Source organism: Entelurus aequoreus, linkage group LG08 (genome assembly GCF_033978785.1).
Source record: "Entelurus aequoreus isolate RoL-2023_Sb linkage group LG08, RoL_Eaeq_v1.1, whole genome shotgun sequence".
Taxonomy (NCBI): Eukaryota; Metazoa; Chordata; class Actinopteri; order Syngnathiformes; family Syngnathidae; genus Entelurus; species Entelurus aequoreus.
In genome coordinates, this window is record NC_084738.1 from 80705762 (window position 1) to 80732181 (window position 26420).

The 26420-nt window shown below is 37.9% G+C and overlaps 1 protein-coding gene and 1 pseudogene across 4 annotated transcripts in view; both read right to left on the minus strand.

Moving 5' to 3' along the window:
• The window catches only part of LOC133656335 (membrane-associated phosphatidylinositol transfer protein 2-like), a 98630-nt pseudogene extending 91516 nt beyond the window's left edge, over nucleotides 1-7114 (minus strand).
• A 4870-nt stretch (nucleotides 7115-11984) lies between these two features.
• LOC133656339 (M-phase phosphoprotein 9) overlaps nucleotides 11985-26420 on the minus strand; it is a 65848-nt gene continuing 51412 nt past the window's right edge. For all 4 annotated transcript variants that reach the window (XM_062057386.1, XM_062057385.1, XM_062057383.1 and 1 more), the window contains exons 20-23: nucleotides 16543-16663; nucleotides 16296-16482; nucleotides 16144-16212; nucleotides 11985-12566 (exon numbers count right to left, since the gene is read on the minus strand). In XM_062057386.1, the coding sequence (XP_061913370.1) occupies nucleotides 12465-12566; nucleotides 16144-16212; nucleotides 16296-16482; nucleotides 16543-16663 (479 nt within the window). In that variant the 3' untranslated portion in view covers nucleotides 11985-12464. The remainder of the gene's footprint in view (nucleotides 12567-16143; nucleotides 16213-16295; nucleotides 16483-16542; nucleotides 16664-26420) is intronic.

A 26420-nucleotide genomic window follows, 5' to 3' on the forward strand; every position in this document is an offset into this window, starting at 1 on the left:
CTTTGATGATATTACGGAGCGTAGATGGTGAAATCCCTAAATTCCTTGCAATAGCTGCTTGAGAAAGGTTGTTCTTAAACTGTTCAACAATTTGCTCAGGCTTTTGTTGACAAAGTGGTGACCCTCGCCCCATCCTTGTTTGTGAATGACTGAGCATTTCATGGAATCTACTTTTATACCCAATCATGGCACCCACCTGTTCCCAATTTGCCTGGGATGTTCCAAATAAGAGTTTGATGAGCATTCCTCAACTTTATCAGTATTTATTGCCACCTTTCCCAACTTCTTTGTCACGTGTTGCTGCCATCAAATTCTAAAGTTAACGATTATGTTTATGAGTTTGAACATCAAATATGTCGTCTTTGTAGCACATTCAACTGAATATGGCTTGAAAAGGATTTGCAAATCATTGTATTCCGTTTATGTTTACATCTAACACAATTTCCCAACTCACATGTAATAAAAGGCATAACACGATTGGGAAAACGTCCTAAATTGACAAGAATGTATTTTTAATTTACGGCAAAAAAAAGTCTAAGTATTACGACAAAAAAAACATGACTTTACTAGAATAAAGGCGGTGCATTGTGGGTCGGCGTCAGACAACACATGGCTGCTCTGTTTGCGTCTCACGGCATCCCTGCCTTTGCGTAGCTAAATATAGCCCGCCATGACGCCGCGCCACGTGACAAGCCCCGCCCCCTCAGCCACCTTCGCTACGTTATTGGTGTGTGTGTGTGTGTGTGTACTTGTATTTCTGCCCTTCTCTAGACATCATGAAGGAAAAGTATCTTCCATATGAGGAGGTGTGAAGAAGTGATGACATAAATCATAGTCCCAATAACATTGCATCTAATAGACAGCCAAATACTAGAGTCCGTGAACATTGCTCCAAAGTCTGGATTTTTTTTGTAGATTTAATGTGCATACAAAAGTAAACATCGACAGGTGCAAAGGCAGCAATATATGATCAAAGAAGAACTTCCCTATTCATCCCCGGAAACACCCGCCAGGTGATTTTTACCACTTCCGGTGGTGACGTAAGACAAGCCACATGTGAGCATAGGATGAAGAAATACACGACGCTACTAAGACTAGAGTGGACATTAACACTTAGCTTCTGCAGCTGGGGTGCCCAAAGTGCGGCACAGGGGCCATCTGTGGTCCCTGACTCCTTTGTCGTCGGCCTTAAGCACGTTACAGAAAACAATAAATAGAGAATGTCTCATTTGCACCCCCTGGTGGTGACATCTATCAGAATGAGTGTGGTCCCAAAAAAGGAGGGGTTTTTCAAATTGACTGTGTGTCGCTTTTAAAAGTGCTCCCTCCTCTGGTCAACATATGAAATAACAAGTGGGTGTAAAAATATGAAGTGCTCCCCCTCTGGCCAATTATGAAATAACAAGTGTCTGTAAACGTTTGAAGTGCTCCCCCTCTGGTCGACATATGAAATAACAAGTGTGTGTAAACATTTGAAGGGCTCCCCCTCTGGCCGACATATGAAATAACAAGTGGGTGTAAACATTTGAAGTGCTCCCCCCTCTGGTCGACATATGAAATAACAAGTGTGTGTAAACATTTGAAGTGCTCCCCCTCTGGCCGACATATGAAATAACAAGTGGGTGTAAACATTTGAAGTGCTCCTCCCTCTGGTCGACATATGAAATAACAAGTGGGTGTAAACGTTTGAAGTGCTCCCCCCTCTGGTCGACATATGAAATAACAAGTGGGTGTAATCGTTTGAAGTGCTCCCCCTCTGGCCGACATATGAAATAACAAGTGTGTGTGTAAACGTTTGAAGTGCTCCCCCTCTGGCCGACATATGAAATAACAAGTGTGTGTAAACATTTGAAGTGCTCCCCCTCTGGCCGACATATGAAATAACAAGTGTGTTTGTAAACATTTGAAGTGCTCCCCTCTGGCCGACATATGAAATAACAAGTGTGTGTAAACATTTGAAGTGCTCCCCCTCTGGCCGACATATGAAATAACAAGTGTGTGTAAACGTTTGAAGTGCTCCCCCTCTGGTCGACATATGAAATAACAAGTGGGTGTAAACATTTGAAGTGCTCCCCCTCTGGCCGACATATGAAATAACAAGTGGGTGTAAACATTTGAAGTGCTCCTCCCTCTGGTCGACATATGAAATAACAAGTGGGTGTAAACGTTTGAAGTGCTCCCCCCTCTGGTCGACATATGAAATAACAAGTGGGTGTAATCGTTTGAAGTGCTCCCCCTCTGGCCGACATATGAAATAACAAGTGTGTGTGTAAACGTTTGAAGTGCTCCCCCTCTGGCCGACATATGAAATAACAAGTGTGTGTAAACATTTGAAGTGCTCCCCCTCTGGCCGACATATGAAATAACAAGTGTGTTTGTAAACATTTGAAGTGCTCCCCCTCTGGCCGACATATGAAATAACAAGTGTGTGTAAACATTTGAAGTGCTCCCCCTCTGGCCGACATATGAAATAACAAGTGTGTGTAAACGTTTGAAGTGCTCCCCCTCTGGTCGACATATGAAATAACAAGTGGGTGTAAACATTTGAAGTGCTCCCCCTCTGGCCGACATATGAAATAACAAGTGTGTGTGTAAACATTTGAAGTGCTCCCCCTCTGGCCGACATATGAAATAACAAGTGTGTGTAAACATTTGAAGTGCTCCCCCTCTGGCCGACATATGAAATAACAAGTTTGTGTAAACGTTTGAAGTGCTCCCCCTCTGGCCGACATATGAAATAACAAGTGTGTGTAAACGTTTGAAGTGCTCCCCCTCTGGCCGACATATGAAATAACAAGTGTGTTTGTAAACATTTGAAGTGCTCCCCCTCTGGCCGACATATGAAATAACAAGTGTGTGTAAGAAATTGAAATGCGCCCCTTTTGACCACAATTAATTTAAAAAAATAATAATAATAAATGACCCCGAAAGGGACAAGTGGTAGAAAATGGATTGATGGATGTATTTAGAGACATACTGTAATAACTTGAAGTAAATAATGAAGATTAAAAACCAATTACAAACAAAAAATGTAAAAAATTAAATTAAATAAAATAAAAGCTTACCTTTGTTTTATTAGCACAGTATGTATATATTATTTATGTTGTAAATACTAATCTGTATATATCAAGAAAGGCTGGTCCTAAAGAGGTAGGAGGTCTCAAGAAGGTGAAAAATACAAGAATGTGTGTGTGTGTGCGGCAGCGATCAATACTATGACTCACTCTTTCTCCTTTGGCTATTTCCTAACAACATTCATTAGCGCAAAGCGAATCATTCCACCCGATAATCACATCCTGCCAGGCTCCATCTTCCTTCTCTGCAGAATCCAACGGCCAAGCGAGCAGCAGAAGCACATCATTGTTATCAAAAATGTAAATAATCATGTTGATGGTGGAGCTTCAAACCGGGAATTAGCATGAGAGAGGCTAGCGACATGCTAGCAAAACCAATATTGACAATATTGTCAATATTGACATTATATTATGTTCCTCTCTCGCAGGCCGCCATTATCCACCATCAACATCCCCTCAAATAGATTCATGCTTCCCGGATCATTTTACTACAACAAAGTCCTAATATTACTAACAAAAAAATTTATTTTGCTGAAATAAAAGGTCCTAAAATGCTAAAATAAAATGTCTGAATTTGACGAGATTAAACTTACAATTTTAGTCGAATAAAAGTCATAAAATGATAAAGGGAGAAATATGTCTTAATTTAGCAGGAATAAACGTATAATGTTACTACAATAAAGTCAAAATATTACGACAAACAAAAATCGTAATTTTAGAATAAAGGCCTAATATTACAAGAAAAAAAAACCTTAGAAAAGGAAAACAATTCCTAATTTGAGCAGAATACATTTAGAATTTTTACTACAATAAAGTCATTATGTTACTGGAATTTAGATTTTATTTGACTAGAATAGAGGCATAATATTACAGTAAGAAATATGTCCACATTTGACAAGAATGCATTTAAAATTGTACTACAAGAAAGTCTTTATATTACTAGAAAAGGCATTAAAATACAAAAAAATAAAGAATAAACTTATTATTTTTGTAGAATAAAAGCCATACAATTACAAGGGAAAGCATTTCCTAATTTGACAAGAATACATTTATAATTTCACTCCAATAAAGTCATAATATTACTACAAACAAAAATATTCATTTCATTAGACCAAAGGCATATTATTACAAGGAATAAAGTCCATTTGAAAAGAATAAAGTCCTTATATTACCATAATATCACATATTTCGTATATAATTCTACTACAATAAAGTCATATTATTACTGGGGGAAAAAACTAAATTTTACGATAATAAAGGTATAATATTACGAGGGAAAATTTCCTAATTTGACAAGAATACATTTATAATTTCACTCCAATAAAGTCATAATATTACTACAAACAAAAATCAGAATTTTAATAGAATAAAAGCCTTTTATTACAAGGAAACAAGTCCATTTGAAAATAATAAATCCTAATTTTACTATTAAAAAAATCATAATTTGATTAGAATAAAAGCATAAAATTACAGGAAGAAAATGTCTAAATTTGACAAAAATACATTTATAATTTGACTACAATAAAAAAATTTACTAGAAAAAAAATACTGTTTTTAAAAAAATTAACGCATGATATTACAAAGAATAGATGTCCAAATTTGACAAGAATAAAATACAAATTTTACTAAAATAAAGTAATAATATTAGTACAAACATAAAACTTATTTTTACGATAATAAAGACAAAATATTACAAGGAAAAATGTCCAAATTTGACAAGAATAAACTTATAATTTTACTCAAATAAAAGACATAAATTTACAAGGGGAAAATATGTTCTAATTTGACAAGAATACTTTTATAATTTTACTACAATAAAGTCATAATATTATGCCAAACCAAAATCATCATTTTAATAGAACAAAGACAAATTATTACAAGGAATAAAATCAATTTGAAAAGAATAAAGTCCTTGTATTACCATAATATCATATCTTTTGTATATAATTCTACTACAATAAAGTAATATTATTACTGGGGAAAAAAACTAAATTTGACGATAATAAAGGTATAATATTACAAAGAAATATGTCTAAATTTGACAAGAATAAACTTATAATGTTAGTCAAATAAAATACATAAATTTACAAGAGGAAAAAATTTCCTAATTTGACGAGAATACATTTATAATTTTACTCCAATAAAGTCATAATATTACTACAAACAAAAATCTTCATTTTAATACAATAAAATCATAATATTACAAGGAAACAAGTCCATTTGAAAATAATAAGTCCTCATTTTACTATTAAAAAAGTTATAATTTTACTAGAACAAACGCATAAAGTTACAGGAAAATTTGACAAAAATACATTTATAATTTCAGTAAAATAAAAAGTATAAATTTACAAGGGAAAACATTCCCTAATTTGAAAAAAATACATTTATAATTTTACTACAATAAAGTCATAATATTACTACAAGCAAAAATCTTTATTTTAATAGAATAAAAACATAATATTACAAGGAAACAAGTCCATTTGAAAAGAATAATTCCTAATTTTACTATTTTAAAAATTATAATTTTACTAGAATAAACGCATAAAATTACAAGAAAAAAATGTACAAATTTGACAAAAATACATTTATAATTTTAGTAAAATAAAAGGCGTAAATTTACAAGGGAAAACATTCCCTAATTTGATAAAAATACATTTATAATTTTACTACAATAAAGTCATAATATTACTACAAACAAAAATCTTCATTTTAATAGAATAAAAACATAATATTACAAGGAAACAAGTCCATTTGAAAAGAATAATTCCTAATTTTACTATTAAAAAAGTTATAATTTTACTAGAACAAACGCATAAAATCACGAGATATTTTTTTATAAATTTGACGAAAATACATTTCTAATTTTAGTAAAATAAACGGCGTAAATTTACAAGGGGAAAATATGTTCTAATTTGACAACAACAAAAAAAGTGTACGTATCATTTGTCCGTTGTGTCCTTGAGCAAGACACTTCACCCTTGCTCCTGATGGGTCCTGATTAGCTGCCTTACATGCCAGCTGCCGCCATCAGTGTGTGAATGTGTGTGTGAATGGGTGAATGTGGAAATAGTGTCAAAGCGCTTTGAGTACCTTAACGGTAGAAAAGCGCTATACAAGTATAACCCATACTTTACCTTAACATTGTGGACAGCGTCTTTGCTCCACAGTAAGTCTTTGCTGTCGTCCAGCATTCTGTTTTTGTTTACTTTGTAGCCAGTTCAGTTTTAGTTTCGTTCTGCGAGTCAATACCAAAGACTATAAAAATGGGACCCATTACCTCTCTGCTTGGCCATCGCTGCTGCTCACTGCTCCCCTCACCTCCCAGGGGGTGATAAGGGTGATGGGTCAAATGCAGAGAATCATTTTGCCACACCTCGTGTGTGTGTGACTTTAACATCAGAAATATTTGTGCAAAGTATCGGATCGGTATCGCCGATACCAGCCTGAATTTTACTCTGTATCGCATCGGCTAGCTAACAAACAAGGCTGCGGTTACTGAAGGAGTGTAATATGTTGCCAAGCATGCTTGATAACCCTCACATTGTTTCATGTAAATAATTGTCATGGTTCTATTTTGTTGATTGGACTATTAAAGTCACAATTATCAAACCAACAGCAGACTAATTGTTGTTTTTTAGGGGTGGCACGGTCAAAAGTCCCCCAGGGCGTCGACTTCGCTAGGACCGGCCCTGTAACATCCGCCCAAATGCCGCCTCGTTAAGCCCGTTTGACGTCATTTTCATTACTAACGTGGCAATATTTCCCACGGAGGGTTTGGGGGAGGGACTCACCTGATACTGTCCACCGTTTACCGGTCCCGGTTGGGCTTCGGCTGGGCGAGGTCGCAGCGTCCAAGCCGCATCGCTGCCCCACACCCCGCACGTCGGTGTGTGCCGAGGCGGCCAGGCGGCGGAGGAGCTCGGAGGTCGGAGGTCGGACGTCCGGGGTCGCTCTGGCCTCACACACACCCTGGCGGCGGGTCCTCCTCCTCTAATGCGGCTCTTGTCTCGCCATCGCCCGGTTCCGGTGTGTCGGTGCTCTTCTCACGGCTCGGGTTGGCGGAGGCAGAAGAAAAAGATGAAGGGGAAATGGCGACACTCAGTGGCTAAAAGGCGGTACTGCAAGGAGGGGAAACTGCTGGATTATTAACTGGAGATATAAAAAAAATAGAGCACTGCGATGAGGTGGCGACTTGTCCAGGGTGTACCCCGCCTTCCGCCCGAATGCAGCTGAGATAGGCTCCCCGCGACCCCAAAAGGGACAAGCGGTAGGAAATGGATGGATGGAAAAATAGAGCAGTGTTTTTCAACCACTATGAGATACAGTCTGGTGTGCCGTGGGAGATGATCTCATTTTACCTATTTGGGTTAAAAATATTTTTTTGCAAACCAGTAATTATAGTGTTGTTGTTGAGTGTTGTAACCGTGTAATACTCTTCCATATCAGTAGGTGGCAGCCGCTAATTGCTTTGTAGATGTTGGGAACAGTGGGAGGCAGTGCGAAGGTAAAATGGTGTCTAATTTGGTGTCTTTGCTCCACAGGAAGTCTTTGCTGTCGTCCAGCATTCTGTTTTTGTTTACTTTGTAGCCAGTTCAGTTTTAGCTTCGTTCTGCAAGTCATACCAAAGACTGTAAAAATGGGAGCCATTACCTCCCTGCTTGACGCTCAGCATCAAGCGTTGGAATTGTGGGTTAAATCACCAAAAATTATTCCCGGGCGCGGCCACCGCTGCTGCTCGCTGCTCCCCTCACCTCCCAGGGGGTGAACAAGGGGTTGGGTCAAATGCAGAGGACAAATTTCAGTTTTAGTTTCGTTCTGCATAGCCTCCCATAAGCTTCAGTGCCTTTTCTTAGGGGCACTCACCTTTTTAGTATTTTAGGTTTAAGCATTAGACCCAACATTTTAAAAAGGTGAGTGCCCCTAAGAAAAGGCATTGAAGCTTAGGGGAGGCTATGCAGAACGAAACTAAAACTGAACTGGCCACAAAGTAAACAAAAACAGAATGCTGGACGACAGCAAAGACTTACTGTGGAGCTAAGACGCTGTCCACAATGTCAAGTTAAAAGTTAAAGTTAAAGTATGGGTTATACTTAAAGGTAGAAAAGCGCTATACAAGTATAACCCATACTTTAATAACTTTTAACTTAACATTGTGGACGGCGTCTTAGCTCCACAGTAAGTCTTTGCTGTCGTCCAGCATTCTGTTTTTGTTTACTTTGTGGCCAGTTCATCCACCTTTTAAAAATTTTGGGTCTAATGCTTAAACCCAACATTTTAAAAAGGTGAGTGCCCCTAAGAAAATGCATTGAAGCTTAGGGGAGGCTATGCAGAACCAAACTAAAACTGAACTGGCCACAAAGTAAACAAAAAAAGAATGCTGGACGACAGCAAAGACTTACTGTGGAGCTAAGACGCCGTCCACAATGTCAAGTTAAAAGTTAAAGGTAAAGTATGGGTTATACTTCAAGGTAGAAACGCGCTATACAAGTATAACCCATACTTTAACTTTTAACTTAACATTGTGGATGGCGTCTTAGCTCCACAGTAAGTCTTTGCTGTCGTCCAGCATTCTGTTTCTGTTTACTTTGTGGCCAGTTCAGTCCACCTTTTTAAAACTTTGGGTCTAATGCTTAAACCCAACATTTTAAAAAGGTGAGTGCCCCTAAGAAAAGGCATTGAAGCTTAGGGGAGGCTATGCAGAACGAAACTAAAACTGAACTGGCCACAAAGTAAACAAAAACAGAATGCTGGACGACAGCAAAAACTTACTGTGGAGCTAAGACGCCGTCCACAATGTCAAGTTAAAAGTTAAAGTTAAAGTATGGGTTATACTTCAAGGTAGAAAAGCGCTATACAAGTATAACCCATACTTAAATAACTTTTAACTTAACATTGTGGACGGCGTCTTAGCTCCACAGTAAGTCTTTGCTGTCGTCCAGCATTCTGTTTCTGTTTACTTTGTGGCCAGTTCAGTCCACCTTTTTAAAACTTTGGGTCTAATGCTTAAACCCAACATTTTAAAAAGGTGAGTGCCCCTAAGAAAAGGCATTGAAGCTTAGGGGAGGCTATGCAGAACGAAACTAAAACTGAACTGGCCACAAAGTAAACAAAAACAGAATGCTGGACGACAGCAAAAACTTACTGTGGAGCTAAGACGCCGTCCACAATGTCAAGTTAAAAGTTAAAGTTAAAGTATGGGTTATACTTCAAGGTAGAAAAGCGCTATACAAGTATAACCCATACTTAAATAACTTTTAACTTAACATTGTGGACGGCGTCTTAGCTCCACAGTAAGTCTTTGCTGTCGTCCAGCATTCTGTTTCTGTTTACTTTGTGGCCAGTTCAGTCCACCTTTTTAAAATTTTGGGTCTAATGATTAAACCCAACATTTTAAAAAGGTGAGTGCCCCTAAGAAAAGGCATTGAAGCTTAGGGGAGGCTATGCAGAACGAAACTAAAACTGAACTGGCCACAAAGTAAACAAAAACAGAATGCTGGATGACAGCAAAGACTTACTGTGGAGCTAAGACGCCGTCCACAATGTCAAGTTAAAAGTTAAAGTTAAAGTATGGGTTATACTTCAAGGTAGAAACGCGCTATACAAGTATAACCCATATTTTAACTTTTAACTTAACATTGTGGACGGCGTCTTAGCTCCACAGTAAGTCTTTGCTGTCGTCCAGCATTCTGTTTTTGTTTACTTTGTGGCCAGTTCAGTCCACCTTTTTAAAATTTTGGGTCTAATGCTTAAACCCAACATTTTAAAAAGGTGAGTGCCCCTAAGAAAAGGCATTGAAGCTTAGGGGAGGCTATGCAGAACCAAACTAAAACTGAACTGGCCGCAAAGTAAACAAAAACAGAATGCTGGACGACAGCAAAAACTTACTGTGGAGCTAAGACGCCGTCCACAATGTCAAGTTAAAAGTTAAAGTTAAAGTATGGGTTATACTTCAAGGTAGAAACGCGCTATACAAGTATAACCCATACTTTAACTTTTAACTTAACATTGTGGACGGCGTCTTAGCTCCACAGTAAATCTTTGCTGTCGTCCAGCATTCTGTTTTTGTTTACTTTGTGGCCAGTTCAGTCCACCTTTTTAAAACTTTGGGTCTAATGCTTAAACCCAACATTTTAAAAAGGTGAGTGCCCCTAAGAAAAGGCATTGAAGCTTAGGGGAGGCTATGCAGAACCAAACTAAAACTGAACTGGCCACAAAGTAAACAAAAACAGAATGCTGGACGACAGCAAAGACTTACTGTGGAGCTAAGACGCTGTCCACAATGTTAAGTTAAAAGTTAAAGTTAAAGTATGGGTTATACTTCAAGGTAGAAACGCGCTATACAAGTATAACCCATACTTTAACTTTTAACTTAACATTGTGGACGGCGTCTTAGCTCCACAGTAAGTCTTTGCTGTCGTCCAGCATTCTGTTTCTGTTTACTTTGTGGCCAGTTCAGTCCACCTTTTTAAAATTTTGGGTCTAATGCTTAAACCCAACATTTTAAAAAGGTGAGTGCCCCTAAGAAAAGGCATTGAAGCTTAGGGGAGGCTATGCAGAACGAAACTAAAACTGAACTGGCCACAAAGTAAACAAAAACAGAATGCTGGACGACAGCAAAGACTTACTGTGGAGCTAAGACGCCGTCCACAATGTTAAGTTAAAGTATGGTTTATACTTGTATAGCGCTTTTCTACCTTTAAGGTACTCAAAGCGCTTTGACAGTATTTCCACATTCACCCATTCACACACACATTCACACACTGATGGCGGGAGCTGGCATGCAAGGCAGCTAACCAGCACCCATCAGGAGCAAGGCTGAAGTGTCTTGCTCAAGGACACAACGGACGTGACTAGGATGGTAGAAGGCGGGGATTGAACCAGGAACCCTCAAGTTGCCGACACGGCCACTCTCCCAACCGCACCATGCCGTCCCCCGAGTCTCCAAGTACCAATGATTGTCACACACACACTAGGTGTGGTGAAATTATTCTCTGCATTTGACCCATCACCCTTGATCGCCCCCTGGGAGGTGAGGGGAGCAGTGGGCAGCAGCGGTGGCCACGCCCGGGAATCATTTTTGGTGATTTAACCCCCAATTCCAAGCCTTGATGCTGAGTGCCAAGCAGGGAGTTAATGGCTCCCATTTTTATAGTCTTTGGTATGACTCGGCCGGGGTTTGAACTCACAACCTACACCATTATTACTGGACTTTAATTTAAGGCAACACCGCTGAGCAGGGCTGCCTGACAAATACCGACAAGTGTGTGTTAGAATAATTATGTATATATTATCACACTAACTTTAGTATGCTTAAAGTCTGTTGCTTTAGTTATTTAGCTATTGTGCTCAAGTTGGACTTTTCTAGTCTGTGCAAGGACAAATACTTCTTGTCTGAGGAGATGTTATTTTTGTTTTAGCCCGCTAACAGCCAAGGACTTCAAGGACCACAACGAAGATAAGATGACAGCACGCAGACGAAGCAGAGACTTCAAGGACCTCAACGAAGATAAGATGCCAACACGCAGACAAAGCGGGGATAAGTCGAAATCACAAGGCCCCCAGCACATTCTGTCACGTATTGTGCGTCCTGGACCTGCTTTGCATAATACATGTGACCACTCCTTTTAGAGGCGGCCTTAGTGTTGTTGACTGTGGAACTCCTGAATAAATAGAGGGACGCAAGAGCTGAACCTTAGAGCGTAGGGCGAGACTGTGACTAAGTGGTCAGATCCATGCGTTCTCCTCATGAGCTAAATTGAACTCTGTCTCTGATTGATTCCTTGCTTCTTGTCTTGATTAATAGATGTCATCAGTGTTTGAACCTGACAGTGTGCGATCGCTACACAGGTGCAGAGAAGTGCAACAACCAACCGCCAAACAACATACAGAAACACACACAGATAGACTCAGTCAGTAGTAATACAAAACAAGCTGTATTTATTGTGCAAGTCATAACATCATATTTATAGGTCCAATGGACAAAATGTGTGTGCTGGCTTCTTCTTCTTCTTCAGGGAGGCTCCAGTCCATCCGCCAAAAAAATATATAAACATTTCCTATCGCAAAAAAGAAAGATGGAATGTCAAGTGAACAAATAAACATGTCAAAATCAATAGGTTCCTTAAAGTCATTTGGCCTTAAAATGAACGTAAACAAGAAGAAAAGGATGAAAAGTAAAAAAAAAAGAAAAGAAAAAGAGGCGGTGTAAAGTTACCCTGCTGGCTGAAAACTTTTTTTTTTCTTGATAAAAAGGCAATGAATCTACAAATTTGTGTCGTAGTCAAAAATATATACTCCAAAAGATGTATCAAAAAGTTTCCCCGAGTCAAATAGGTGTATCTAAAGTAGGAGATGATGATCCAAGCCTCCTAGTGGCAAAGACAGACATTGCTATGTGTTGGCGGAGGAGCGCAGGACGTGGAATCTTTTCAGGGTCATGCGGATGGAGCCCAGGTCCCCGTTCAGCCTCTCCAGGCGCTCCTCTAAGGCCACCTGAGAGGAGCACAAACACCACATTCAAAATGACATCTTTACAAAGACAACTAGGAGAGCAGACCTCTGCCAGGCCTTATCTCCCGATAGCAAAAATATCCTGAATCTAGATCCCAATCACCCCCAAAATTCAATCACTTGGTCTTTATCCAATTTCGGACATTTCCTGAAAATGTCATCAAAATCCGCAAACATCTTTTTGAGCTATGTTGCTAACTAACCAACTACCAGTGGCATATACACCCACAGAAAAGTTCAGCCTGACATAAACATAAGGTAACATGGTAGAAAGTATCTAGATCACCCACAAAATGTAATCACTTGGTCTTTATCCAAATTTGGACATTTCCTGAAAGTTTCATCAAAATCCGCCAACAACTTTTTGAGCTATGTTGCTAACTAACCAACTACCAGTGGCATATACACACACACAGAAAAGTTCAGCTTAACATAAACATAAGGTAAGGTGGTAGAAAGTATCTAGATCACACCCAAAATTCAATAACTTGGTCTTTATCCGATTTCGGACATTTCTTGAAAGTTTCATTAAAATCCGCCAACAAGTTTTTGAGCTATGTTGCTAACTAACCAACTACCAGTGGCACATACACACACACAGAAAAGTTCAGCCTTGTAACAAAAACATACAGTATGGAGGTAGAAGGTATCCAGATCACCCCCAAAATTCAATAACTTGGTCTTTGTCCGATTTCGGACATTTCCTGAAAGTTTCATCAAAATTGGCAAACAACTTTTTGAGCTATGTTGCTAACTAACCAACTACCAGTGGCCTGTACACACACACGCAGAAAAGTTCAGCCTAACATAAACATAAGGTAAGGTGGTAGAAGGTATCTAGATCACACCCAAAATTCAATAACTTGGTTTTTATCCGATTTCAGATATTTCTTGAAAGTTTCATCAAAACCCCCCAACAAGTTTTTGAGCTATGTTGCTAACTAACTAACTACCAGTGGCATATATACACACACAGAAAAGTTTAGCCTAACATAAACATAAGGTAAGGTGGTAGAAGGTAACTAGATCACAGCCAAAATTCAATAACTTGGTCTTTATCCGATTTCGGACATTTCCCGAAAGTTTCATCAAAATATGCCAACAACTTTTTGAGCTATGTTGCTAACTAACCAACTACCAGTGGCATATACACACACACATAAAAGTTCAGCCTAACATAAACATAAGGTAACATGGTAGAAAGTATCCAGATCACCCTGAAAATGTAATAACTTGGTCTTTATCTGAGTTTGGACATTTCCTGAAAATTTCATCAAAATCCACCAACAACTTTTTGAGCTATGTTGCTAACTAACCAACTACCAGTGGCATATACACACACAGAAAAGTTCAGCCTAACATAAACATAAGGTAAGGTGGTAGAAAGTATCCAGATCACACCCAAAATTCAATTACTTGGTCTTTATCCGATTTCGGACATTTCCTGAAAGTTTCATCCAAATCTGCCAACAACTTTTTGAGCTATGTTGCTAACTAACTAACTACCAGTGGCATATACACACACACAAAAAGTTCAGCCTAACATAAACATAAGGTAACATGGTAGAAAGAATCCAGATCATCTCCAGAATCGAGTCACTTGTTCCTCGTCCCATTTCTGACATTTCCAGAAAGTTTCATTAAAATCCGCCCACAACGTTTTAAGCTACAATGCTAACTAACCAATAGACCAAACTGTGCCGATAACATTGTCGACACTACCCCTCATCCCCCTCCTTTTCGCACGCCGATGATCATTTTGTGTTTTTCATCATTGTAGCGACCTGGCGGGTAAAGTTAATGCGTTTTGTGATTTCAAAATGGGTGCACCACACGGCTAGTGACAGTGCGTGTGCGTGTCGGCAGGGCGCTGACAAATGAGGACACGGATAAGCTAGTTGATTAAACAGAAAGTTGGTCTTTGTTATGTAGAGGTAGGAAACTTTAAGCATCTCCAGATTCCGTCAGTTTGTTGTGGTGACGATTCCATTCAGATTCAAACTGATTCTTGCAAAGTATTATTTGGTAAATGGTAAACACAAACCCCAAAAGCAGTGAAGTTGTCACATTGTGTAAATGGTAAATAAAAAGATAACAACAAATCCTTTTCAACTTATATTCAATTGAATAGACTGCAAAGACAAGATATTAAAGTTCGAACTGGAAAACTGTTATTTTTTTGCAAATATTAGCTCATTTGGAATTTGATGCCTGCAACATGTTTCAAAAAAGCTGGCACCAGTGGCAAAAAAGACAGAGAAGGTTGAGGAATGCTCGTCAAAGACTTATTTGGAACATCCCACAGGATGAACAGGCTAATTGGGAACAGGTGGGGGCCATGATTGGCTATAAAAGCAGCTTCCATGAAATGCTCAGTCATTCACAAACAAGGATGGGGCGAGGGTCACCACTTTGTCAACAAATGCCTGAGCAAATTGTTTAAGAACAACATTTCTCAACCAGCTTTTGCAAGGAATTTAGGGATTTCACCATCTACGCTCCGTAATATCATCAAACGGTTCGGAGAATCTGGAGAAATCACCGCATGTAAGCGATATTACGGAACTTCGATCCCTCAGGCTGTACTGCATCAAAAAGCGACATCAGTGTGTAAAGGATATCACCACATGGGCTCAAGAACATTTTCAGAAAACCACTGTCAGTAACTACAGTTGGTCGCTACATCTGTAAGTGCAAGTTAAAACTCTACTATGCAAAGCCACAGCCATTTATCAACAACACCCAGAAACGCTTCGCTGGGCCCGAGCTCATCTAAGATGGACTGATGCAAAGTGGAAAAGTGTTCTGCGGTCTGACGAGTCCACATTTCAAATTGTTTTTGGAAACTGTGGACGTTGTGTCCTCCGGACCAAAGAGGAAAAGAACCATCCGGATTGTTCTAGGCGCAAAGTGTAAAAGCCAGCATGTGTGATGGTATGGGGGTGTATTAGTGCCCAAGACATGGGTAACTTACACATCTGTGAAGGCGCCATTAATGCTGAAAGGTACATACAGCTTTTGGAGCAACATATGTTGCCATCCAAGCAACGTTATCATGGACGCCCCTGCTTATTTCAGCAAGACGATGCCAAGCCACGTGTTCCATCAACGTGGCTTCATAGTAAAAGAGTGCGGGTACTAGACTGGCCTGCCTGTAGTCCAGACCTGTCTCCCATTGAAAATGTGTGGCGCATTATGAAGCCTAAAATAGCACAAGGGAGACCCCCGGACTGTTGAACAACTTAAGCTGTACATCAAGCAAGAATGGGAAAGAATTCCACCTGAGAAGCTTCAAAAATGTGTCTCCTCAGTTCCCAAACCTTTACTGAGTGTTGTTAAAAGGAAAGGCCATGTAACACAGTGGTGAACATGCCCTTTTTTGCAATGTGTTGCTGCCATTAAATTCTGAGTTCATGATTATTTGCAAAAAAAAAAAGAAGTTTCTCAGTGTGAACATGAAATATCATCATCATTTTAGAACACAAGTATTTGGTGGACACGCTGTCACTAGCCGGTGTGGTGCACCCAGGTCTCATACATTCTTGTGCTTGTCTCCTACCTGGTCCAACCTGGTCTGCATGCTCACCCGAGCGCCTGATGCCGGCATGCGACTCAAAGCTGCCTCAATCTGGGGGTGATGGAGGTGTGGCGGGGGGAAAAAAAGAACCGGTAACTTCCTGCTCGTGTCCAAAATTAGCCGCCATGACTCACCTGCAGTTTCTCCTGCGTCAGCTCATCAAAAAGTCTCTCCGCTTCAGCCAGGGACTGCACCTGGCCCACATGGGGCGGGGGCGTGTCCTCCTCGCACCCCAGGTGTGCGTCTCCGGATGAAAAGTGGAGCCTCTTCCGGGGAGTGCTGCCGCTGTGGAGCGAGTGCCGCCTCTGGTCCGCGTCAAAGCTGCAGATGGCGCACCTTTTTTTTAGCTCCTCAACCATCCGACGTTCAGGTGCAGCTCACCTCTGGTGCAGGTGTTCCTCCCTGGGCATCATGTGGGCAAAAGCTGTGGAGTAGTTCTCTGTGGGACAGCGCTTGGGGCTGGATTTGGCAGACAGCGGCGCCAATAACGTCTCTCTCTTTGCTGGGTGGGAAAAGAATGATGCACACTTTTTAATGATGTACATTTATACTATAAAACAAAAAGGTGAAATATATAAAAAAAGATCAGATGAAAATGCTAAAAATGTTATGTTTTCTTGGGAATTTCGGGAAAAGCAGGAATTTTTTTTTAATGCTAAAACGTTAGAATTTTCGGAATGAGTTTGGTGTTTGACGTTTTCAAATGTCCCATGTAATGTCCCATTCATTTCAAAGGGAATTTCGTGAAAAGCGGGAATTTTTTTGAAAATGCAAAAAAATTTGAATTTTCTGAATGATTCGTTTTGGAATTTTTCATATCTGTCGAGAAATGTTGAAATAGTAACATTTTTAACTGAGAAATGGTATTACAAAATTCCTGGAATTTCCGGAAAACCGAGAATTTTTCCAGTTAAAAAAACAATTTAGTTTTTTGTCCTGATTAAGATTAATGTTTTGACGGTGGAGCGGTTAAAGTAAGTTGAAAAATGTAGGAGGAGTAGTCGACAGAAAAAAATGTGAAAACAGGGTTTGGAACTCTTGGAATTCCTGGAATTTATTCTAACTTGGAAATAATAGTTTGAATGTCCAGGATGAGTGTAATGTGTTGAAGGTGGAATGGTTTTAATCGGTTGAAAAATGTGGAAATGGTGGAAGTTTGAAAAATGGCCAATTCGTTTTGAATGGGAAAAATGTCCCGGAAAACCTAGAATTTTGGGAAATCTGGGAATTTTTGGAATTAGTCAAGGGAAAGCCCGCGATTCCCGAATAGGCTGAACAGTTTGAAGTTGGAATGGTTTGGATCAAGTGAAAAATGTGGGAGGTGAAGAACTTTGAAAAATGTCCCATTCATTTCAAAGGGAATTTCCTGGAAATTTCCTGAAAGGCGGGAATTTTTTTGAAAATGCAAAAAAAATTGAATTTTCTGAATGATTTGTTTTGGAATTTTTCATATCGGTCGAGAAATGTTGAAATAGTAAAAATTTTAACTGAGAATTGTATTACGAAATTCCTGGAGTTTCCGGAAAACCGGTTATTTTTCCAGTTTAAAAAACAATTTAGTTTTTTGTCCTGATTAAAAGGAATGTTTTGACTTGGGAATTTCGGGAAAAGCGGGAATTTCTTTTAAAATGCTAAAACATTTGAGTTTTCGTAATGAGTTTGGTGTTTGACATTTTCTAATTGGTCAAGAAATGTTGAAGTAGTAACATGTTGAATTGAGAAATTGTATTACGGAATTCCTGGAAGTTTTCCAGTTCAAAAAACAACTTTGTTTTTTGTCCTGATTAAGAGGAATGTTTTGACGGTGGAACGGTTGAAGTGGGTTGAAAAATGCGGAAGGAGTAGTCGACAGAAAAAAAAGGTGAAAATAGGGTTTGGAAAACCAGGAATTCCTGGAATTTTTTTAACTTGGTAAAATGATAGTTTGAATGTCCAGGATGAGCGGAATGTGTTGATGTTGGAATGGTTTGAATAGGTTGAAAAATGTGGGAATTGTGCAACTTTGAAAGATGTCCCATTTATTTCAATGGGAATTTCATGGGAATTTCGGGAAAAGCTGGAATTTTTTTTAAATGCTAAAACATTAGAATTTTCGGAACGAGTTTGGTGTTTGACGTTTTCAAATTGGTCAATAAATGTGAAGTAGTAACATGTTGAATTGAGAAATTGTATTATGAAATTCCTGGAATTGCGGGAAAACCGGGAATTTTTCCAGTTCAAAAAACAACTTTGTTTTTTGTCCTGATTAAGAGGAATGTTTTGACGGTGGAACGGTTGAAGTAGGTTGAAAAACGTGGAAGGAGTAGTCGACAGAAAAAAAAGGTGAAAATAGGGTTTGGAAAACCAGGAATTCCTGGAATTTTTTTAACTTCGTAAAATGATAGTTTGAATGTCCAGGATGAGCAGAATGTGTTGATGTTGGAATGGTTTGAATAGGTTGAAAAATGTGGGAATTGTGCAACTTGGAAAGATGTCCCATTTATTTCAATGGGAATTTCATGGTAATTTCGGGAAAAGCGGGAATTTTTTAAAAATGCTAAAACATTAGAATTTTCGGAATGAGTTTGGTGTTTTACGTTTTCAAATTGGTCAATAAATGTGAAGTAGTAACATGTTGAATTGAGAAATTGTATTACGGAATTCCTGGAATTGCGGGACAGCCGGGAAGTTTTCCAGTTCAAAAAACAACTTTGTTTTTTGTCCTGATTAAGAGGAATGTTTTGACGGTGGAACGGTTGAAGTAGGTTGAAAAATGAGGAAGGAGTAGTCGACAGAAAAAAAGGTGAAAATAGGGTTTGGAAAACCAGGAATTCCTGGAATTTTTTTTAACTTGGTAAAATGATAGTTTGAATGTCCAGGATGAGCGGAATGTGTTGATGTTGGAATGGTTTGAATAGGTTGAAAAATGTGGGAATTGTGCAACTTTGAAAGATGTCCCATTTATTTCAATGGGAATTTCATGGGAATTTCATGGGAATTTCGGGAAAAGCTGGAATTTTTTTTAAATGCTAAAAAATTAGAATTTTCGGAATGAGTTTGGTGTTTGACGTTTTCAAATTGGTCAATAAATGTGAAGTAGTAACATGTTGAATTGAGAAATTGTATTACGGAATTCCTGGAATTGCGGGACAACCGGGAAGTTTTCCAGTTCAAAAAACAACTTTGTTTTTTGTCCTGATTAAGAGGAATGTTTTGATGGTGGAACGGTTGAAGTAGGTTGAAAAATGCGTAAGGAGTAGTCGACAGAAAAAAAAAGGTGAAAATAGGGTTTGGAAAACCAGGAATTCCTGGAATTTTTTTAACTTGGTAAAATGATAGTTTGAATGTCCAGGATGAGTGGAATGTGTTGATGTTGGAATGGTTTGAATAGGTTGAAAAATGTGGGAATTGTGCAACTTTGAAAGATGTCCCATTTATTTCAATGGGAATTTCATGGGAATTTCATGGGAATTTCGGGAAAAGCTGGAATTTTTTTTAAATGCTAAAAAATTAGAATTTTCGGAATGAGTTTGGTGTTTGACGTTTTCAAATTGGTCAATAAATGTGAAGTAGTAACATGTTGAATTGAGAAATTGTATTATGAAATTCCTGGAATTGCAGGAAAACCGGGAATTTTTCCAGTTTAAAAAACAACTTTGTTTTTTGTCCTGATTAAGAGGAATGTTTTGACGGTGGAACGGTTGAAGTAGGTTGAAAAATGAGGAAGGAGTAGTCGACAGAAAAAAAGGTGAAAATAGGGTTTGGAAAACCAGGAATTCCTGGAATTTTTTTAACTTGGTAAAATGATAGTTTGAATGTCCAGGATGAGCGGAATGTGTTGATGATGGAATGGTTTGAATAGGTTGAAAAATGTGGGAATTGTGCAACTTTGAAAGATGTCCCATTTATTTCAATGGGAATTTCATGGGAATTTCGGGAAAAACTGGAATTTTTTTTAAATGCTAAAAAATTAGAATTTTCGGAATGAGTTTGGTGTTTGACGTTTTCAAATTGGTCAATAAATGTGAAGTAGTAACATGTTGAATTGAGAAATTGTATTACGGAATTCCTGGAATTGCGGGACAACCGGGAAGTTTTCCAGTTCAAAAAACAACTTTGTTTTTTGTCCTGATTAAGAGGAATGTTTTGATGGTGGAACGGTTGAAGTAGGTTGAAAAATGCAGAAGGAGTAGTCGACAGAAAAAAAAGGTGAAAATAGGGTTTGGAAAACCAGGAATTCCTGGAATTTTTTTAACTTGGTAAAATGATAGTTTGAATGTCCAGGATGAGTGGAATGTGTTGATGTTGGAATGGTTTGAATAGATTGAAAAATGCGGGAATTGTGCAACTTTGAAAGATGTCCCATTTATTTCAATGGGAATTTCATGGGAATTTCGGGAAAAGCTGGAATTTTTTTTAAATGCTAAAACATTAGAATTTTCGGACTGAGTTTGGTGTTTGACATTTTCAAATTGGTGGAGAAATGTTGAAGTAGTAAAATGTTGAATTGAGAAATTGTATTACGGAATTCCTGGAATTTCGGGAAAACCGGGAAGTTTTCCAGTTCAAAAAACAACTTTGTTTTTTGTTCTGATTAAGAGGAATGTTTTGATGGTGGAACGGTCGAAGTGCGTTGAAAAATGCGGAAGGAGTAGTCGACAGAAAAAAAGGTGAAAAGAGGGTTTGGATTTCTGGGAATTTCCATTTCATGGAAATTTGGGAATTTCGTGAAAAGCGGGAATTTTTTTGAAAATGCAAAACAATTTGAATTTTCTGAATGATTTGTTTTGGAATTTTTCATATCTGTCGAGAAATGTTGAAATAGTAACATTTTTAACTGAGAAATGGTATTACAAAATTCCTGGAATTTCCAGAAAACCGGGGAATTTTTCCAGCTAAAAAAATAATTTAGTTTTTTGTCCTGATTAAGATAAATGTTTTGACGGTGGAGCGGTTAAAGTAAGTTGAAAAATGTGGGAGGAGTAGTCGACAGAAAAAAATGTGAAAACAGGGTTTGGAACTCTCGGAATTCCTGGAATTTATTCTAACTTGGAAATAATAGTTTGAATGTCCAGGGTGAGTGGAATGTGTTGAAGGTGGAATGGTTTGAATCGGTTGAAAAATGTGGAAATGGTGGAAGTTTGAAAAATGGCCAATTCGTTTTGAATGGGAAAAATGTCCCGGAAAACCTAGAATTCTGGGAAATCTGGGAATTTGTCAAGGGAAAGCCCGCGATTCCCGAATAGGCTGAACAGTTTGAAGTTGGAATGGTTTGAATCAAGTGAAAAATGTGGGAGGTGAAGAACTTTGAAAAATGTCCCATTCATTTCAAAGGGAATTTCCCGGAAATTTGGGAATTTCGTGAAAAGCGGGAATTTTTTTGAAAATGCAAAAAAATTTGAATTTTCTGAATGATTCGTTTTGGAATTTTTCATATCTGTCGAGAAATGTTGAAATAGCAACATTTTTAACTGAGAAATGGTATTACAAAATTCCTGGAATTTCCGGAAAACCGGGAATTTTTCCAGTTCAAAAAACAATTTAGTTTTTTGTCCTGATTAAAAGGAATGTTTTGACGGTGGAACGGTTAAAGTAGGTTGAAAAATGTGGGAGGAGTAGTTGACAGAAAAAAAATTGAAAACAGGGTTTGGAATTCTGGGAATTCCTGGAATTTATTTGAACTTTGAAAAATGATAGTTTGAATGTCCAGGATGAGTGGAATGTGTTGAAGGAGGAATGGTTTGAATAGGTTGAAAAATGTGGTAAATTGTGCAACTTTGAAAAATATCCCTTTCTTTTCAATGAGAACTTCTTGGGAATTTCGGGAAAAGCGGGAATTTCTTTTAAAATGCTAAAACATTTGAGTTTTCGTAATGAGTTTGGTGTTTGACATTTTCAAATTGGTCAAGAAATGTTGAAGTAGTAACATGTTGAATTGAGAAATTGTATTACGGAATTCCTGGAATTGGGGGAAGTTTTCCAGTTCAAAAAACAACTTTGTTTTTTGTCCCGATTAAGAGGAATGTTTTGACGGTGGAACGGTTGAAGTGGGTTGAAAAATGCGGAAGGAGTAGTCGACAGAAAAAAAAGGTGAAAATAGGGTTTGGAAAACCAGGAATTCCTGGAATTTTTTTAACTTGGTAAAATGATAGTTTGAATGTCCAGGATGAGCGGAATGTGTTGATGTCAGAATGGTTTGAATAGGTTGAAAAATGTGGGAATTGTGCAACTTTGAAAGATGTCCCATTTATTTCAATGGGAATTTCATGGGAATTTCGGGAAAAGATGGAATTTTTTTAAATGCTAAAACATTAGAATTTTCGGAATGAGTTTGGTGTTTGAAGTTTTCAAATTGGTCAATAAATGTGAAGTAGTAACATGTTGAATTGAGAAATTGTATTATGAAATTCCTGGAATTGCGGGAAAACCGGGAATTTTTCCAGTTCAAAAAAACAACTTTGTTTTTTGTCCTGATTAAGAGGAATGTTTTGACGGTGGAACGGTTGAAGTGCGTTGAAAAATGCGGAAGGAGTAGTCGACAGAAAAAAAGGTGAAAATAGGGTTTGAAAAACCAGGAATTCCTGGAATTTTTTTAACTTGGTAAAATGATAGTTTGAATGTCCAGGATGAGCGTAATGTGTTGATGTTGGAATGGTTTGAATAGATTGAAAAATGTGGGAATTGTGCAACTTTGAAAGATGTCCCATTTATTTCAATGGGAATTTCATGGGAATTTCGGGAAAAGCTGGAATTTTTTTTAAATGCTAAAAAATTAGAATTTTCGGAATGAGTTTGGTGTTTGACGTTTTCAAATTGGTCAATAAATGTGAAGTAGTAACATGTTGAATTGAGAAATTGTATTATGGAATTCCTGGAATTGCGGGAAAACCGGGAATTTTTCCAGTTCAAAAAACAACTTTGTTTTTTGTCCCGATTAAGAGGAATGTTTTGACGGTGGAACGGTTGAAGTAGGTTGAAAAATGCGGAAGGAGTAGTCGACAGAAAAAAAAGGTGAAAATAGGGTTTGGAAAACCAGGAATTCCTGGAATTTTTTTAACTTGGTAAAATGATAGTTTGAATGTCCAGGATGAGCGGAATGTGTTGATGTTGGAATGGTTTGAATAGGTTGAAAAATGTGGGAATTGCGCAACTTTGAAAGATGTCCCATTTATTTCAATGGGAATTTCATGGGAATTTCGGGAAAAGCTGGAATTTTTTTTTAAATGCTAAAACATTAGAATTTTCGGACTGAGTTTGGTGTTTGACATTTTCAAATTGGTGGAGAAATGTTGAAGTAGTAAAATGTTGAATTGGGAAATTGTATTACGTAATTCCTGGAATTTCGGGAAAACCGGGAAGTTTTCCAGTTCAAAAAACAACTTTGTTTTTTGTTCTGATTAAGAGGAATGTTTTGATGGTGGAACGGTTGAAGTGCGTTGAAAAATGCGGAAGGAGTAGTCGACAGAAAAAAAGGTGAAAAGAGGGTTTGGATTTCTGGGAATTTCCATTTCATGGAAATTTGGGAATTTCGTGAATCCGCGATTCCCGAATAGGCTGAACAGTTTGAAGTTGGAATGGTTTGAATCAAGTGAAAAATGTGGGAGGTGAAGAACTTTGAAAAATGTCCCATTCATTTCAAAGGGAATTTCCCGGAAATTTGGGAATTTCATGAAAAGCGGGAATTTTTTTGAAAATGCAAAAAAATTTGAATTTTCTGAATGATTCGTTTTGGAATTTTTCATATCTGTCGAGAAATGTTGAAATAGTAAAATTTTTAACTGAGAAATGGTATTACAAAATTCCTGGAATTTCCGGAAAACCGGGCATTTTTCCAGTTCAAAAAACAATTTAGTTTTTTGTCCTGATTAAGATGAATGTTTTGACGGTGGAGCGGTTAAAGTAAGTTGAAAAATGTGGGAGGAGTAGTCGACAGAAAAAAATGTGAAAACAGGGTTTGGAACTCTCGGAATTCCTGGAATTTATTCTAACTTGGAAATAATAGTTTGAATGTCCAGGGTGAGTGGAATGTGTTGAAGGTGGAATGGTTTGAATCGGTTGAAAAATGTGGAAATGGTGGAAGTTTGAAAAATGGCCAATTCGTTTTGAATGGGAAAAATGTCCCGGAAAACCTAGAATTCTGGGAAATCTGGGAATTTGTCAAGGGAAAGCCCGCGATTCCCGAATAGGCTGAACAGTTTGAAGTTGGAATGGTTTGAATCAAGTGAAAAATGTGGGAGGTGAAGAACTTTGAAAAATGTCCCATTCATTTCAAAGGGAATTTCCCGGAAATTTGGGAATTTCGTGAAAAGCGGGAATTTTTTTGAAAATGCAAAAAAATTTGAATTTTCTGAATGATTCGTTTTGGAATTTTTCATATCTGTCGAGAAATGTTGAAATAGCAACATTTTTAACTGAGAAATGGTATTACAAAATTCCTGGAATTTCCGGAAAACCGGGAATTTTTCCAGTTCAAAAAACAATTTAGTTTTTTGTCCTGATTAAAAGGAATGTTTTGACGGTGGAACGGTTAAAGTAGGTTGAAAAATGTGGGAGGAGTAGTTGACAGAAAAAAAATTGAAAACAGGGTTTGGAATTTTGGGAATTCCTGGAATTTATTTGAACTTTGAAAAATGATAGTTTGAATGTCCAGGATGAGTGGAATGTGTTGAAGGAGGAATGGTTTGAATAGGTTGAAAAATGTGGTAAATTGTGCAACTTTGAAAAATATCCCTTTCTTTTCAATGAGAACTTCTTGGGAATTTCGGGAAAAGCGGGAATTTCTTTTAAAATGCTAAAACATTTGAGTTTTCGTAATGAGTTTGGTGTTTGACATTTTCAAATTGGTCAAGAAATGTTGAAGTAGTAACATGTTGAATTGAGAAATTGTATTACGGAATTCCTGGAATTGGGGGAAGTTTTCCAGTTCAAAAAACAACTTTGTTTTTTGTCCCGATTAAGAGGAATGTTTTGACGGTGGAACGGTTGAAGTGGGTTGAAAAATGCGGAAGGAGTAGTCGACAGAAAAAAAAGGTGAAAATAGGGTTTGGAAAACCAGGAATTCCTGGAATTTATTCTAACTTGGAAATAATAGTTTGAATGTCCAGGGTGAGTGGAATGTGTTGAAGGTGGAATGGTTTGAATCGGTTGAAAAATGTGGAAATGGTGGAAGTTTGAAAAATGGCCAATTCGTTTTGAATGGGAAAAATGTCCCGGAAAACCTAGAATTCTGGGAAATCTGGGAATTTGTCAAGGGAAAGCCCGCGATTCCCGAATAGGCTGAACAGTTTGAAGTTGGAATGGTTTGAATCAAGTCAAAATTTTGGGAGGTGAAGAACTTTGAAAAATGTCCCATTCATTTCAAAGGGAATTTCCCGGAAATTTGGGAATTTCGTGAAAAGCGGGAATTTTTTTGAAAATACAAAAAAATTTGAATTTTCTGAATGATTCGCTTTGGAATTTTTCATATCTGTCGAGAAATGTTGAAATAGTAACATTTTTAACTGAGAAATGGTATTACAAAATTCCTGGAATTTCCGGAAAACCGGGAATTTTTCCAGTTCAAAAAACAATTTAGTTTTTTGTCCTGATTAAAAGGAATGTTTTGACGGTGGAACGGTTAAAGTAGGTTGAAAAATGTGGGAGGAGTAGTCGACAGAAAAAAATTTGAAAACAGGGTTTGGAATTCTGGGAATTCCTGGAATTTATTTGAACTTTGAAAAATGATAGTTTGAATGTCCAGGATGAGTGGAATGTGTTGAAGGAGGAATGGTTTGAATAGGTTGAAAAATGTGGGAATTGTGCAACTTTGAAAAATATCCCTTTCTTTTCAAGGAGAACTTCTTGGGAATTTCGGGAAAAGCGGGAATTTCTTTTAAAATGCTAAAACATTTGAGTTTTCGTAATGAGTTTGGTGTTTGACATTTTCAAATTGGTCAAGAAATGTTGAAGTAGTAACATGTTGAATTGAGAAATTGTATTACAGAATTCCTGGAATTGCGGGAAGTTTTCCAGTTCTGATGAATGTTTTCACGGTGGAACGGTTGAAGTGGGTTGAAAAATGCGGAAGGAGTAGTCGACAGAAAAAAAAGGTGAAAATAGGGTTTGGAAAACCAGGAATTCCTGGAATTTTTTTTAACTTGGAAAAATGATAGTTTGAATGTCCAGGATGAGCGGAATGTGTTGATGTTGGAATGGTTTGAATAGGTTGAAAAATGTGGGAATTGTGCAACTTGGAAAGATGTCCCTTTCATTTCAATGGGAATTTCATGGTAATTTCGGGA